General features: G+C 34.7%; 1 protein-coding gene across 2 annotated transcripts in view; it reads left to right on the top strand.

Annotated features, from left to right (window-relative positions):
• Positions 1 to 6101: 6101 nt before the first annotated feature.
• Positions 6102 to 13873, top strand: part of LOC142349606 (uncharacterized) — a 32429-nt gene continuing 24657 nt past the window's right edge. Inside the window, exon 1 of one of the 2 annotated variants that reach the window (XM_075401287.1) lies at positions 6102 to 7199. In XM_075401287.1, the coding sequence (XP_075257402.1) occupies positions 6983 to 7199 (217 nt within the window). In that variant the 5' untranslated portion in view covers positions 6102 to 6982. Of the gene's footprint in view, positions 7200 to 11636; positions 12233 to 13873 lie in introns of those variants that run through there. The other variant, XM_075401288.1, reaches the window with a different exon arrangement.

Raw genomic sequence — 13873 nt, 5'->3', positions numbered from 1 at the left:
CCCTTCAAAAGTATCGGGACAAACGTTTTTTCACTTATTGACTCTCCGATTTCGGAAAAGTTTAACTGCATGTCCTCAGCTCTAGTGATATAGTCTAGTATGTTCTCGTTACTGTTTTTCTCAAATCTGTTGAATAAGATAGCAGTTTTTGTAAACGTGGTCTCTCAAAGCTTCTGAAACTCTTACATAACACGTTCCAAGATTCAAATTCTTTTCCCCTATAAGGTTGCAGAAATAAAACTGACCTCTTGTCGAGGCACTGGACAAGTTCATACCAAATGGTCATCTGTTTTTCGTCGAAAACCTTTTTCCCTTATCTTTCGGCTGCGTCAATTGGCTCCTGTGAGGGTCGTCCCCGCAGCGTAGATGTAAACTCCATATATCCTACAGTGCCATCACAAAGATTTTTATACAACTTCAAAACATTCTTGCCTCTAGATGTTCAGAAAAATAGACAAAGTCTTCTTTTTTACCGCTAAAGAAAATTTTATCGTTTTGCTATTTAAAAGTGGTGAACCCTTATGTGCTAACAAAAATTTGATCTGAAAGTTTAAACGTTCAACGAAATAAAAAATTAGAGTTTGAAATCTAACCGCACACTCTTTCAAACAAAGAAATAAGAACACGAAATTAAAAAAACACCAAATATGTCTTATTTAGAACTTTAAGAAATATAAGCCAATTTTAAAAATAAAACAAAGTTTTTTTCTTTTAACAAAACACCTTAAGTTTAAAAGCAAACATTAACTCTGATGTTGGAAAATCACAAAGTATAAACGTTTATAAAGCCTTAAACTTTTGACCACCAGACAGTCTTTATTTATGAACCTTTTTGAGTTTTACATAAATTTTTTTGAGACAAACAGAGCCTAAAAATTCTTGGTTAAACACTGATTTTTAGAAAGCAGTGCTTTTTAAGACATGCTAAATGAGAAATGCTGTCTACTTAGTATAAAAGATAAACCCCTATTTTTTGGAAATGTAGTATCCTTGACAAAGTTGGAGTGGAAGTCGACAATAATAGCCACTGATTCCCCCACTACGACTATGAACGATGAGTACGGATCCTCCAGATAATTTCCCAAACACCAACATAACCTTTGCTTTTACGCATGAGCTAACTTTCGCAATCTTCTTCAAGGAAGCCTTCTATGCATCATGTTTTACTATGCTCAATCGTATTGTAGGTTTGCATATGTTTCAAATATTGTACACAATGTTGCATGCCCTGCATACCCTTTGCAAATTCAATCTGTTCTACAGGATTTACCTTTAGGAAACGGATTTTTTTATTCGACCCTTCTGTTTCAATAGACCGTTTTGCTAAATTACGAGTGATTTTTACACACCAGTAGTCAAGCTTTGACGCGCTGGAATCTTCAACTTTATAAATATCAAACTTAACATTAATTCAACAGTTTAAAAGTTTAACTCTCTCTCTCTCTCTCACTGTCTTCTCTCTATCTCTTTCTCTCTGTCTTTGTCTCTGATTGACCAGGGCTCTCTCTCGCTCTCTCCCTTTGTCACTAGGTCAAAGATGCCACCCGTTCTTTTGTCTTGTGTCTAACGTGTCAGTATTCTGGGCCCAATAACCTATTGACGAGGTTAGAGGGGCATGCTGAAATACGCAGTTCGGAAGTTCAATTTAATATTGTTTATGGGTGGCAAATATATGTAGTAAATCAGCTAATGTAAATAGTGTAAATTACCCGCGAAAGGTTGATGTGGATGTGTGAATTTAGCTCGAAGTTAGCGCATGTGCTCTCATTTGAATTTTGATTGAGCCTTAACGGAAGTAACCAGCGAGAGTTTCTTGCAATGGGTGGAAATTTTTTTTCAACCCTGCCTTGAATTAGTTTTCCAGATTCTTAATGTGAACTTCAATATTATTCTCACATTGACCAGTTGTCAGTCAAATCTATTGAAATTTGTTTTTCGCCCATTCCAACTTTATGCTTTGGTTGGCTAAGTTAAAAATGAAAATCAACAAAATCTTATTCTCTCACAACAAGAAAATAAGTTTTTCGCGCAACATAATTCTAACTTGTAACTTGCTGCGTTACGGACAGAATCATTCTGGCCGCCTTGTTGGTTAAGAATGAGTTTGTTTGGTTTGGTCAGCGGTAAAAGATCTTCAAGAAGTTTATGGTCTAGTTAGAATATAACTTACTCACAAGGGTGTGTCTTTAAGTATTGCAGGTCGCTAGTATGATCATCGATAGTTGGAGAAACTTCTGCTAACTACATGTCTTAGTTCTATTAATAATTACGTAGAACACACTTGCTATTATTGTTCCGACCCCTCTTGAGGGGGAGGAACTATATACTCAAATGGTTTTTTTTGTTCAGTCAATTTTGGCCGATCGATTTATTCATCGTAGAGTTGAGACTGGTATCATTAGAAAGCTTGTCCAGCGTAGAATATGGAATTGAAAAGATTTTTTTGATTTTCATTTTTTACAGGGAGATATCGAGGTTTAAACTTGTGAATTGCGTTGATTTCATTCACCTTTTTTCGGAATTTTTGACTAAATTTTGATAAAGTTTAATAAAATTTTTTCATCAAAAACGGCACGAAATAAGTTTTTTAGTCCACTCTGATTAAATTTGCAGGAAGTGCATGCCCAAACACCACTAAAACAATCTTTGTAGACTGAAAAAGGGGCTAATTTTACTTCAATTTCCGTTGAGAGCGCTCTGTATTTAAAACTTTGCCGTTCTTTGCTAACTTTATTCGTTCATTACCAAAAACGCAGCTTTTGTTTGTTTTTTAACTAACAAAATATCTGTATCAATGACATTCGAAAAATGAAATATTCCTAATGGACAATCAGCATTAGCAGGACTAGTTTTATTCCAATCTTGGACCGTTACAATCCGAAAATAATTCATCGGATTGTCATCAGTCGGTTTTTTATTAAAAAATTCGATCTTTTTTATGTTAATTAAATAACAGAACATTTCAAATCAAAGCTCACTAGTGATAGGTCTTATTGGCTTCCTAATTAGCTCAAAATTAATTTATCTATTTGGTTGCTTGAAAGCTTATGGTCGTTTTGAGTTTTAAAATATTTGATTTTTAAAAAAAAAATGGCTTATTGAACTTCGCCTCCATTTTTATCTTGTTTTGGTCAACTTGTAGCTTAGTGTCAGCAATCAAAGAGTGCTCCTTTTTTCTGCTGAATTCAAAATTAGTTTTTATTGTGGTTTTACGCCTTAAGTTATGGTGTTCTGGCCTTGATACTACTAGATTTCACAATTTTTTAAAAATTTTTTAGGTATTTGCCCACTTTTCATGCTTTCTGGTTTTGTCAAATTATTATGTTATTGGCAGTTCATATATCAGATTTTTTGCGTTCAAAATAACGCACAATTCATAATATTTTAATACTTAAAGATACAGATTGTGGTTTTTACTGCTTCGACAATTATTTCTCGAAGAGTTTAATTGATTTTTTTAATTTGTCTTTAACTGTCGTTTTTACTTTGTCTTTTTAGTCGTATTTAACTTCCTGAACAATGACCTGGTTTGATTGGCTTTTCAGGGGAGAGTAGATGAGCCGATGTTCCGATATTGGAAGATAGATGATGTTGTTCATGACTTTGAAAACAATTGTTTTCCAAAATGAAAAAAACACTCCAACTTCGCAATTTTGTTCCATTTATTGTCTGTTTGTTATCTGGTCTCGTTGATTAAAGATTAAAGATGACATTATTTTTGTCAAGGGAAGGTGTCATAGGGGATTGGTGTCACAAATCGAATGTTTTTAAAGAATTCGTTATGACTTTACTGGCTTCGACACGAGATTTTCACAAAATAAAGTAAACTAATTTTTGTCATATTTGACGTTCTTTTGTAGACGTAAGACAATTCTGGATAATTGCAGGTCTCAAGGGCTTCCTGTGGAAGAATAAACGATCCCATTCAATTTTTCACTTTGTAATTAAGGTCTTTCATGTCTTTGGAAATAAATTTTTTTCGATAAAAACAAGTACTACATAATCTTGCTTTTTTCTTTTGTCTAATTGTTGCCTAGTTTCATTCATGAGAAGTCACTTAAAACATTCCAAGGGAAGGTGTCAAAAGGGATTGGTGTAACAAATCTAATGTTTTTAAAGAAATCATTGTGACTTTACTGGCTTCCACACGGGTTTTTCACAAAGAAAAGTAAATGAATTTTTGATTTTTGTCATAATTGACGTTCTTTTTTGTAGACGTAAGACATATTCTGGATAATTGCAGGTCTCAAGAGCTTCTTTTGGAAGAATGGACTAGCCTATTCAAATTTTTCATTTTTTAATTAATGGCTTTCATGGGTTTGGAAATAAATTTTTTTCGAAAAAAAAAACAGTTATTACATAACTTGGCATTTTTTTCTTTTTTGTCTGATGGTTACTTAGTTTTTTTAATGAGCGGTCACATAATAAATTATCGGTGTTCGACGAAAATGCAATCGAACATATTTTGGCGGCCAAAGTATGGCTTTACGGCTTCCAAAGCATTTTCTGGCAAGTGTTTATTGATTTTTTTGTTTTTTGTCTATTTGTTGTTCTTTTTGTAACTGCATAGAAAATTGAATACCGACAATTCTTAATTCCCTTTTATAGAAGCATTGGTAATTGTAAACCTATGGGATATTTTTGTTGATTCCTAATGGTTTTCATTACTTTGAAATTAATTGTTTTTTTTTTTAAAAATCAGCGAATTTTCTAATTTTAAAGTTTCGTGTTCTTTTTGTCTAATTGTTACCAAGCATTTTTGTGAACTGTTGAATAACCAATTTTTTCTGGTGACTTACAAGTTATTTTGTTTATTTTCAGTTTTATCTGACGCTATTTTGACTTTGTTATTAAGTTTTGTTTTTAAAACGGACATAAATTTTTTGATGTAATTAAAGTTTGTTGTTGTTGTTTGATTTTGGCGTTCGTCTTCGCTCGCTTTGTTAATATCGGTATATCTCATCAATCTAATGCATCATTTTTTACTCCACTGAGTTATTTGCTTTGGAGGCTATCTTTTCGTTCATACACCAGTTTTTTTGAAAAATACTTGAACTATTGCGTTTTTCTATCGGTTCCTCATTTGGTAGACAATTATGCCAAAATTGTGGATGAGCGGGGTCGGAACCTTATGTGCGATCGCACATTACCGAGCCTCCTTGTCGATTTTATTTAGATACCTGAACGGTAGCTAACACAACTCATATTGTGCATCATATAATTTAAATTGAGCAAAGGCTCACAGAGAGGATTCTTTTAGCTGAATATATTTTATTCTAATCAGAAGAGGTTAATACGGTCACCTAATGCGCGATCGAAAGTTAATGAGCTTTTAAGTAGGTTTTTGGCTCAATTTCTCATTCTTTAATGCTGGTGTGTAGAACCCAAATTTCTATTTAATCTAGATTTCAATTTGTAACATGGGTGTAACAGCTATAGAACAAATTTGCCGATGGTTTTAATCTTCGTATTCTTTAAAGATATGAGTGTCACAGTTCTTAAGGATTTTGACATTTTCTCGGAGGCTGTAACTATATGGCATTAACCTAGTGAATCAGTTGAAAAAGTTTTCAGGGATTCGATTCTGAAATTATAACCGTACTTTTTGTTGCCCTTTAGATGAGCTTTTCCTTGTTGCTTTCTCATAGTGCACTGCTAGCTGTGCAATCATGCTTTGGGCAACACTCGAGCTTCGCATGCATGCAATGGGTAAAATAGAGAGCAAAAAATTGGCCGTAAAGATATATCAAAACTTCAGTTTTCCCTTTCAGTCAACCTTTTATTTAAAAAAGGCTTTATTGGGAAAATAAGCGTCACCTTCTACGTGGCTTGCTAGAAAGACCTGGAGCACTTTGCGTGTGTTTTTGGTGCAAATATAAGGTCTTGATATTGCCTAGCTGAAATTAAGTTCACCGTTTAAGCAATCAAGGAAATAATTGAAGAACAATAACTGCCTTAAAGGTAAATTTATATTTTCAAAAGACGTTTTGTTCCTTTGCTGAATTTTGAACTGAAATCTCTCAGAATTCAAATTCACAAAACCTTTAAAAGCTTCATTGTTTGCGAATGAATCTTATTTGAAGTAGCGTTTATTTAAATACACTGAATTTATTTACTCCCAAATAATCTGACACTAGAAACAAAAACAAAACATTTGAATTTCTTTACCTAAGGGAAAGTTCTTGTTTTAGCTAACCGCTAGAAAGACGCCTACCTGATAAAACGTGTTACGAAAGGTACGTTATGCAAATTTACAACGACAAAAATTGAGTGCTCAATTTTGGTTATTACACTTTTATTTGATTAACTGAATTATATTCAGTTTGCCTTCACTGTCTTTATTTCTAGACTAACACACTTTCGGCCCATTCTAATTCGCTTGACCAGCATATAAGTCTATAGAACAGTCATTATCTGCATAACTCATTACTGCGTTTGGTATGTTCTGAGAGCATACATATCCCACATATTGTGTAGTCACGCCGCTTTCTTTTGTTTCTCAAACACCTCAAACGTGTCTAATTTTATCATTTTCTAGATTTGAGTGAAAGCAGTGCCTTACCGTGTTGCAGCTTTGAATCGAGTAATCTCTCTTACTCGCTTTGAAGAATCATTACCCGAAATAAAATTCCGAAAAAGGGCAGCTATTCGGAACGAAATCTTTTTCATACTTTGACCCCGTGAATAGAAGTCACAATTGAAGCTGTTTTGATTGGGGGAAAAACTCTTTGAACGCTGATTTTTAGTGAAAAAGGAAATCTTAACTACTTGCAATCAAATATTGACGAGTGCCTTAATTGAGCGAGCATTTCTCCAGAAAATTCGACCATCAAGAGGAAATAGCTGAACGAAATATTTAATCACAATTTAGAACCTCTACGAATCTTTCAAGTCAAGGAATACGTCACGACTACTGGGCATAATATATTGCGACTGATTTCTGCTTGGATTCATCCATTGAATTCGAAAAGATTGTCAAGTGATGGGTCGACCGAGTGACAAACCGGGAGCATCGCCCAGTAAGGCCTCGGATTCCGTGGGGAGCAATGCGAGTTGCTTCCTATGTGAGCAACCGATCCAGAACAAGCTCTATGTGCAGGAGATTCCTGGAGTGGAGGTTGTCAAGAACAAGTTTGTCTGCTCTGTCCACTTGGATCTATGCACGGCATGTTGGGGTCCTCATCAGAGTGTGTTCGGAGGTAAGTCTCTTCACGAATCTTTGGTACCTTTTTGAAATTTTATAAGAATTAGAAGCGGACTATTTTTATTCAACTAACATCTCGATATGTGGCAAAGCACAAGTGAATATTTGGCTAACTGCTTTTTGACGAATCGAGTTTTCAATGAACTGAAGCGGGACGGTTATGAGTATCGGGATACATCTGTTCGACGAGCAATTGTTTGCAAGCGTGCGTGATTCTTTTCTAAGTGGTTCGGTTTCCGAGCCACGAATCCTCAGCATTGATTGGCAGTTGAATTAATTGACAGTTTTGCTTGTGTTTGTCACCAATAGTTCTATCTTTGTCCCCTTTGTCAAAGAAAAAGGCTTGATTGTACATTTTAAAAGTGTGATTTTGGGCCGTAATAAGTAAATTATAGTAGATCGAACGAATCCACAAAATTGATAACATGGAGACAATAGATTGAAAGTAGGCAAGAACATGGCGCCATATTCTTTTTAGGCTGCTGCTATTAAAACGCTATTTGTCATCCTTTCTATGATTAAAGCCTGGAATTAGCTCATTTGGGCATAACTCTGTGGCTCGTAGTAGACTCAAATCTATCATAACCGAATATTTTATCACGACCAAAAAATATTAGGCACAACAAATAACACTAAATGTATACTTAAGTATCACTTTATATTTCCCCAACTTTTCGCTTTCCAGTTCATCCCTCAATCTGCTGTCCTAGCCTTAAGAGAATAAAAGAGTTGTGACTAGCCAGTGACCTACAACTATAATGATGTAAAGCAGTCCCAAAGATTATTCAAATTTGATGCGATTTATTGTCCAATCATCGTATCGCTCCCCTGAAAATGAGAAGATTGGGTTTTTTATCATTTTTGAAAGAAAATTTTGCACCATGAAAATGACGTCAAAATGTTTTTTAAATGCTCTCGAACGAAGTTTGAAGCAATTATTCGTGATGGTATTTTCACGACGTGATTGTATTTTCACGACCTCAAGGGGAGTATTGGTGTTACACATGTTTTTTAATGCTGATGCAATTTTGTTCATGACTTGAATTTTAACTTCTAGCTTTTTCTTTTCAAACTTTTACCTCTGTTTTTGAAAGTTGACTTCTGGTTTCAAAAATTGGGCTTTAACAGTATCTTAGTTTGTAATGTATAGTAATTAGCAACTGCTGGTCATATTCGAGGTGAAAAAGCCAATTTTAAAATTTTTGATCCCTTGTCAGTCGCTGCTACCTATCTAAACTACAGACCAACCACCTACATATCAAACCCCCTGCCTAACCCCCCGCTACCTACCGCTTACCGTCTCCCCCAGCAACCTGGCCCCCTACAACTACCTAACCCTCGACCTCCTACTTACCTACTACCCCCCACCTACTTGCCCCCCCCCCCCCCACACACACACACACACACGCGCGCGCGCACACACACACACACACACACACACACACACACAAAAACACCTAGCCACATTCCTAACTAAAAATTGGCTTAGCTTTCATATCTTCTTTGATATTTCAGAAAACGACAAGATTTATTAAGAAGTTTTATTGCCCGACTCTTCAAGTCGTTTCCAGTATTCTACTGGCTATGTTTTTTCATGCAATATTTTTGCTGACCGCTTTAAATTTTCGAGTGGCTTTTTGGTTTTGCGTGATCTAAATTTCTCTCTGATTCAAAAATGTCAGCAACTAAACTCAAGTGGGGAAAAATGAGCCAAATTTGGTGTAGTTTTCATTTTAAATTCTCAAGTGGTTATAGTGGTAAATAATAAATAAATCACGTCACTTGAAGCCCCACTTCGTGAATTTAGTTACTCTCCCAGCCCGACTGAAGCAAGCTGCAGTAGATTAGAGCTCCCACTAGTTGTTCGAGAGCAATTCTTCTGACGTTAGTTGGTTATTTTTTTATCCTGGAAGAATTTTATGCTTCGTCCTTAGTAAAAAAAAATAAGCGCGATCAAAATGAAGTAAATGATAGTAATTACCTTCTATTTTTCAAAGAAAGGATTTGAACCCATCGCATTCGAACACGTGATTAAGAACCAATTTTAATGGATGAATAGTTTCTATTTGTTTGGTAAATAGTTTCTGGTCACACTTTTGTTCTTATTTAAATCAGTTCCAGTATCGTTACTCTTATAAGTCACCATAATAGTAGTCAATCAGACTAGCCAATATACTTCTTGTATATACCATAAGCAGGTTTTTTAATTGAGATATTTTTGCAAGACAATTAAGTCATCCCAATGCTATAGCGTCAAGTGGATTTTAGGGTGCCTTTATTAGTTGGTTTTTTATTAGTTTTTGCTTCATGGATGCGAAAATCGCTATTTTCGCCTAATTACCTACGCCCCAGATATTATTATTATTATAGCAGTTTTGGTAATACAATTGTTTCAGCCAATACATAAATTACCTCAAAATTATTCATGGCCACTAATATAGTTGTGGTCGCAAAACTGTCAATTATATCATTTGACCATTATTTCTAACCATTAATTCTAAATTTTTTGGAAAGAACTCGCATGGAGTTGAAAATAATAGTGACGTATTTATGTAATAACAAAAGGCCGCTAGTTTAAAACTTGTTATTGATTTATTCTTTCGGTCCACCGGCCTCCTTTTAATTTGTCAGCTGATACTCTATACATCAGAAAAGAAATGTTCAAATAAAGTTATCGTATACACGTAACCTTTAACTAGCTTAGAAGAATTTGAATCGTGGTACTTCTCACTGGAGTGTGCCGAAGTTGAATAAGAGCAGAGAAAATACAAATGACGGATCATTTTAGTTGCCCTTAAAACCATAGGATAATGATTAATGTACTGTAACGTTTTTAAATACTAACTTATGCATGAACAAAAAGGTTTATAGCTTTCGATAAAATTTAATTGCTTTTTTTCATTTTCCTCATTAACAATGAATTGCTTTGTAGTTTCACTAAACTTTCTTATTTCACTAAACTTTCTTATTAATAGCATGCTGAGCGTCTAAACACAATACATAACCTTTGCTTTAATTAATCACAGCTGTTTCTGGTGAGTTAACTAATAAATCATGACCTATTGGTTTTAAAATAGCTTCATTACATCGACTGGCAACAAGTTTTATAACCGCTTCTACAGCTCAAAATGGGCTTCTATTTCAAATTAAAAATTTTGCTCATCTCTTGAAGGGGAAGCTTAAATGGACTGTGAAGTGATGTTTTTAATTACAGCAATTGACGGTTAGAGCATTGTATGGTCGCCTGTGTTATAGTCTCCCCCAATATCAAAATTACTATTATAAGACGCTAGTGAACGTTGGTCAAAACTAAAAGAGCTCATTGTATCAAATTTATCTGTATGCTGAAAAAATGCATATATAGGATAGAGCAAGAACAGTAAGTTAAACAAACCTGTATTTTAAATTCTAGTTTTTTTATCAATTAGCGCTCATTTGGTACACAGAGATAATGCGTCCGATAGTTGAAGATTAGCCAAATATTTCAAAACTTGACAGTTATTCAAATGAATATCGACTGGCTCATGTGTATATTGATGCCTTCCCATTTTTACTCAGTATCATATATATTGTACGGGGTCTTTATGTTGTACTGGCGTCTTAAACTGGGCTTCGTTTTGCTTGTTTCGAAATGTATCGAAAGAGTACATATATAGCGTGTCCCATAAAGTTGAAATAAGCGAACGTTTCAAAGGCCACAGGTTAGATTTCAAAAGTCAAAGTTCAAATTTAAAACTTGCAGAAAAAATTGATGAATGAAAACTTAATGGAGAAAACGTTGACATTCAAATGACCAATTTGATGCTCAATTGCCTGTTTTTGACGTTTTCGAACGTTCCATTATTTCAACTTCATGGGACAGACTATAACTCTCGTTGCGATAACAACAGCTGCACAACTTATCCATGAAATAACTTGCTACTAGTGCCTGATGAATAATACTATGACAATCCAAAAGTGTGGAAAATTTTTGACATTTTGTTACATGGTTTGACGTTAGACTACTTTTTTCCGCCCTTCTGAGCAAAGGCGTAAAAAGTAGTCTACAAAGTGACGTAAATAATTCAACTGTTGTAATCGCAACGAGAGTTGAAAAGGTACGGTACTGCCACTTTTGGTATCGGAGTTACTCAACAACTCGGCTTGGCCTCAGAGTTTGATAACTTCTCGGTGGCGAAAACAATTATACGGTAATACTCATTAACTCTTTCCAGTAATTTGAAAGCTCAAATTTAAATTTAAAAACTTGCTAATGAAAACAGATGAAATCAATTCCCAAAATGAAAAAGCGTTGAAATTGATGCGCAATTGCATGGCTTCGTTTTTGAACATCCGTTTGCAGCACACAATCATTATGATGCTCAGACGATAGGTGAAAAAATGTTGAGCGATGAACCGTTCGATGGCCATGAAAAATTGCGACATCAGAATCAATTTCATTGAGGCTGTGTTGTGTTTTGATTGCTTCAAACGTATGCTGAGTTTCAGTTTCTATGAATAACAACAATCGTGCAACAAACATGCATGCACCGTAATCTTACTATAGTTTCTAAACGGTTGGAATTAAATAGTTATTATAAATAGGCAAATTAATAAAGTATTAATATTTCGATAGTGTCTAAGTTTTTAATTGTTATATCCATCGCTTTAAATACAAGCTTCGTTTGTTGAATTTAATTGGTTTTAAGTAGAATTGTTCATCAAAAGCTGGCATCATTTTCAGCTTCAATTTTATCAAGTTCATATCCGTGTTGTTCCTGGTTATCTCAACACTCATCTTAATATCAAATTACTTCGCTTTACTCAAATTGATTGTGTAGTCAGTCCCCTTGGCTTGATATTGATCTATTGACTATTCGATCAAATAGCAACTATCAAATAAACCCAAATTTGAAAATTCTAACCGAATTTCGTGTTATTATTTGTGTAACTGTTCCACGTGACCACCATTTCTTATTTCCTCCTCATATGAAATGATTTCACACTTGACATACTTATCGCTTTCATTTCGACAATTTGACGGCAGAGGTCGGTTGGTTTAAAGAACAAACGAACAAATACCACCACCACCAATACTAGACTAACTAACTCTAACTACTAACTCATTGCAATGAATGCACAAAGTGCAAGTAACAGGAACGATTCAAGGAGACAATTATTGAGTTTGCGAGCGCTTAAGTGACTGTTGGATTTGCACAGTTTTTACTGTACTTCTACAGTTTTGTAGTTATGAGGGTCGTTATACGAAAAGTATTTTTTCGACGGCTATATGCATGCTTTGTTAGCACGTTTTCTGTAAATCTACAATAATAAAATAAAACTGCAGAACTTGCGTTTGCATTTACCTTGGGTACTGTGATTCTGTTTTCTCTCTGTGGCTAATAATTTTCTACGCACAGAAAGAACGATTTTCAAATAATAATTTCCTTTTTAAAATGAAGTTTAAAGGAGCGTTTCCCTAAATTTTTGGCCCCATATATTGATTTGATTTATCTTGTCTTTAAAAAGGAAAGTATTTAATGTGATTAATTGCCTTCGAGTGAAGTTTGAAGCAATTACTCTAATATTGTTGCAAGCAATTCACTGACAGCATTTTGCCAAGTAAAGCATAACCGTAATAAAATTTTCGTAAAATTCTTTTTTACGGGAGCGTAATGTAAGATGTTTGGGGTGCTGTTTACCCAATCGAACAACTTAAGCCTTAAGCAATTTCTATTTTTGAAAGTTTTTGAGTTCTAAGCCTGTTGGTGCTTGCTGCTAATTTTTTCTCAATGATTTCACCGATCGATTTGATTACTCATGCTTGATTTTTTGAAGGCATTTGAACAACTGCACCTGCATTCTTTCTGCCTACTTCTGAATACCTCTGCTATGAATATTTTCTTTTGTCTAGACCAGATTTTATAACTTCTGATGTTTTCAATTTTGATTTCGTTTGGGAAAATTTTGTATCATCTCTTATCATTTGCTTTGCGGCGGAGATTTAGATGCGAAAATGAATAGCAAGTTCTGGTTGAGAAATCAAACATAATTTTTCTGGTTGCCTTAGGCGCTTTCCAGATATGGTGCTATGTGATTTTGGTGACAAAATTTTGAAATGGTAAGATTTATAAGAGGAAAAATTTTGGAGCTTTGAAGCCTGTGCTATTTACGACAAATGTGTTTTCGGTAATGAGTGGCAATAAAGTTAGTGTTTAAGGCGAGATGTACTTGATTAACATTATTTTGTCCGCAATTTCTTAAACAAAATTATCTAAGCTTCAATTTTTGGTGTATACCGTTTGATTTCTATTCAGAAAATGTTCAGCTCTGTTATTGAATAAGAGAAGGAGGGGGTTAATTAGATCTTATGATTTCGGAACGGTTTTGATTAATAATGTAATTCATTTTGTTTTGTTTTGCTTGATTTTGTTGCTACAGTTTTTTCTGGTAGTCAGTTACTTCCGTCCAGTTTGATGATTATGATTGTTATAATGCCGGGCTTTGTTAACGAGAAGTCACAGTGTCCGTGACATCGCCAGCCCCATTTGCAGGATTGCAAAGACAGAATAAAACTGTCGGATTGCAGCGTGTTGAATCATCCGTAAAGTTGAATCAAGAAGTAAAAAATGACTGTAATGAAATATAAGGGTACAAGTTTTGGCCGATGGTTCGTAAAAACGAGCCAAC

Source organism: Convolutriloba macropyga, chromosome 11, assembly GCF_964194025.1.
Source record: "Convolutriloba macropyga chromosome 11, txConMacr16.3, whole genome shotgun sequence".
In the NCBI taxonomy this organism is placed as follows: domain Eukaryota; kingdom Metazoa; phylum Xenacoelomorpha; order Acoela; family Convolutidae; genus Convolutriloba; species Convolutriloba macropyga.
Note: the sequence above shows the minus strand (reverse complement) of the source record. Positions and strands in the feature narration are given on the sequence as shown.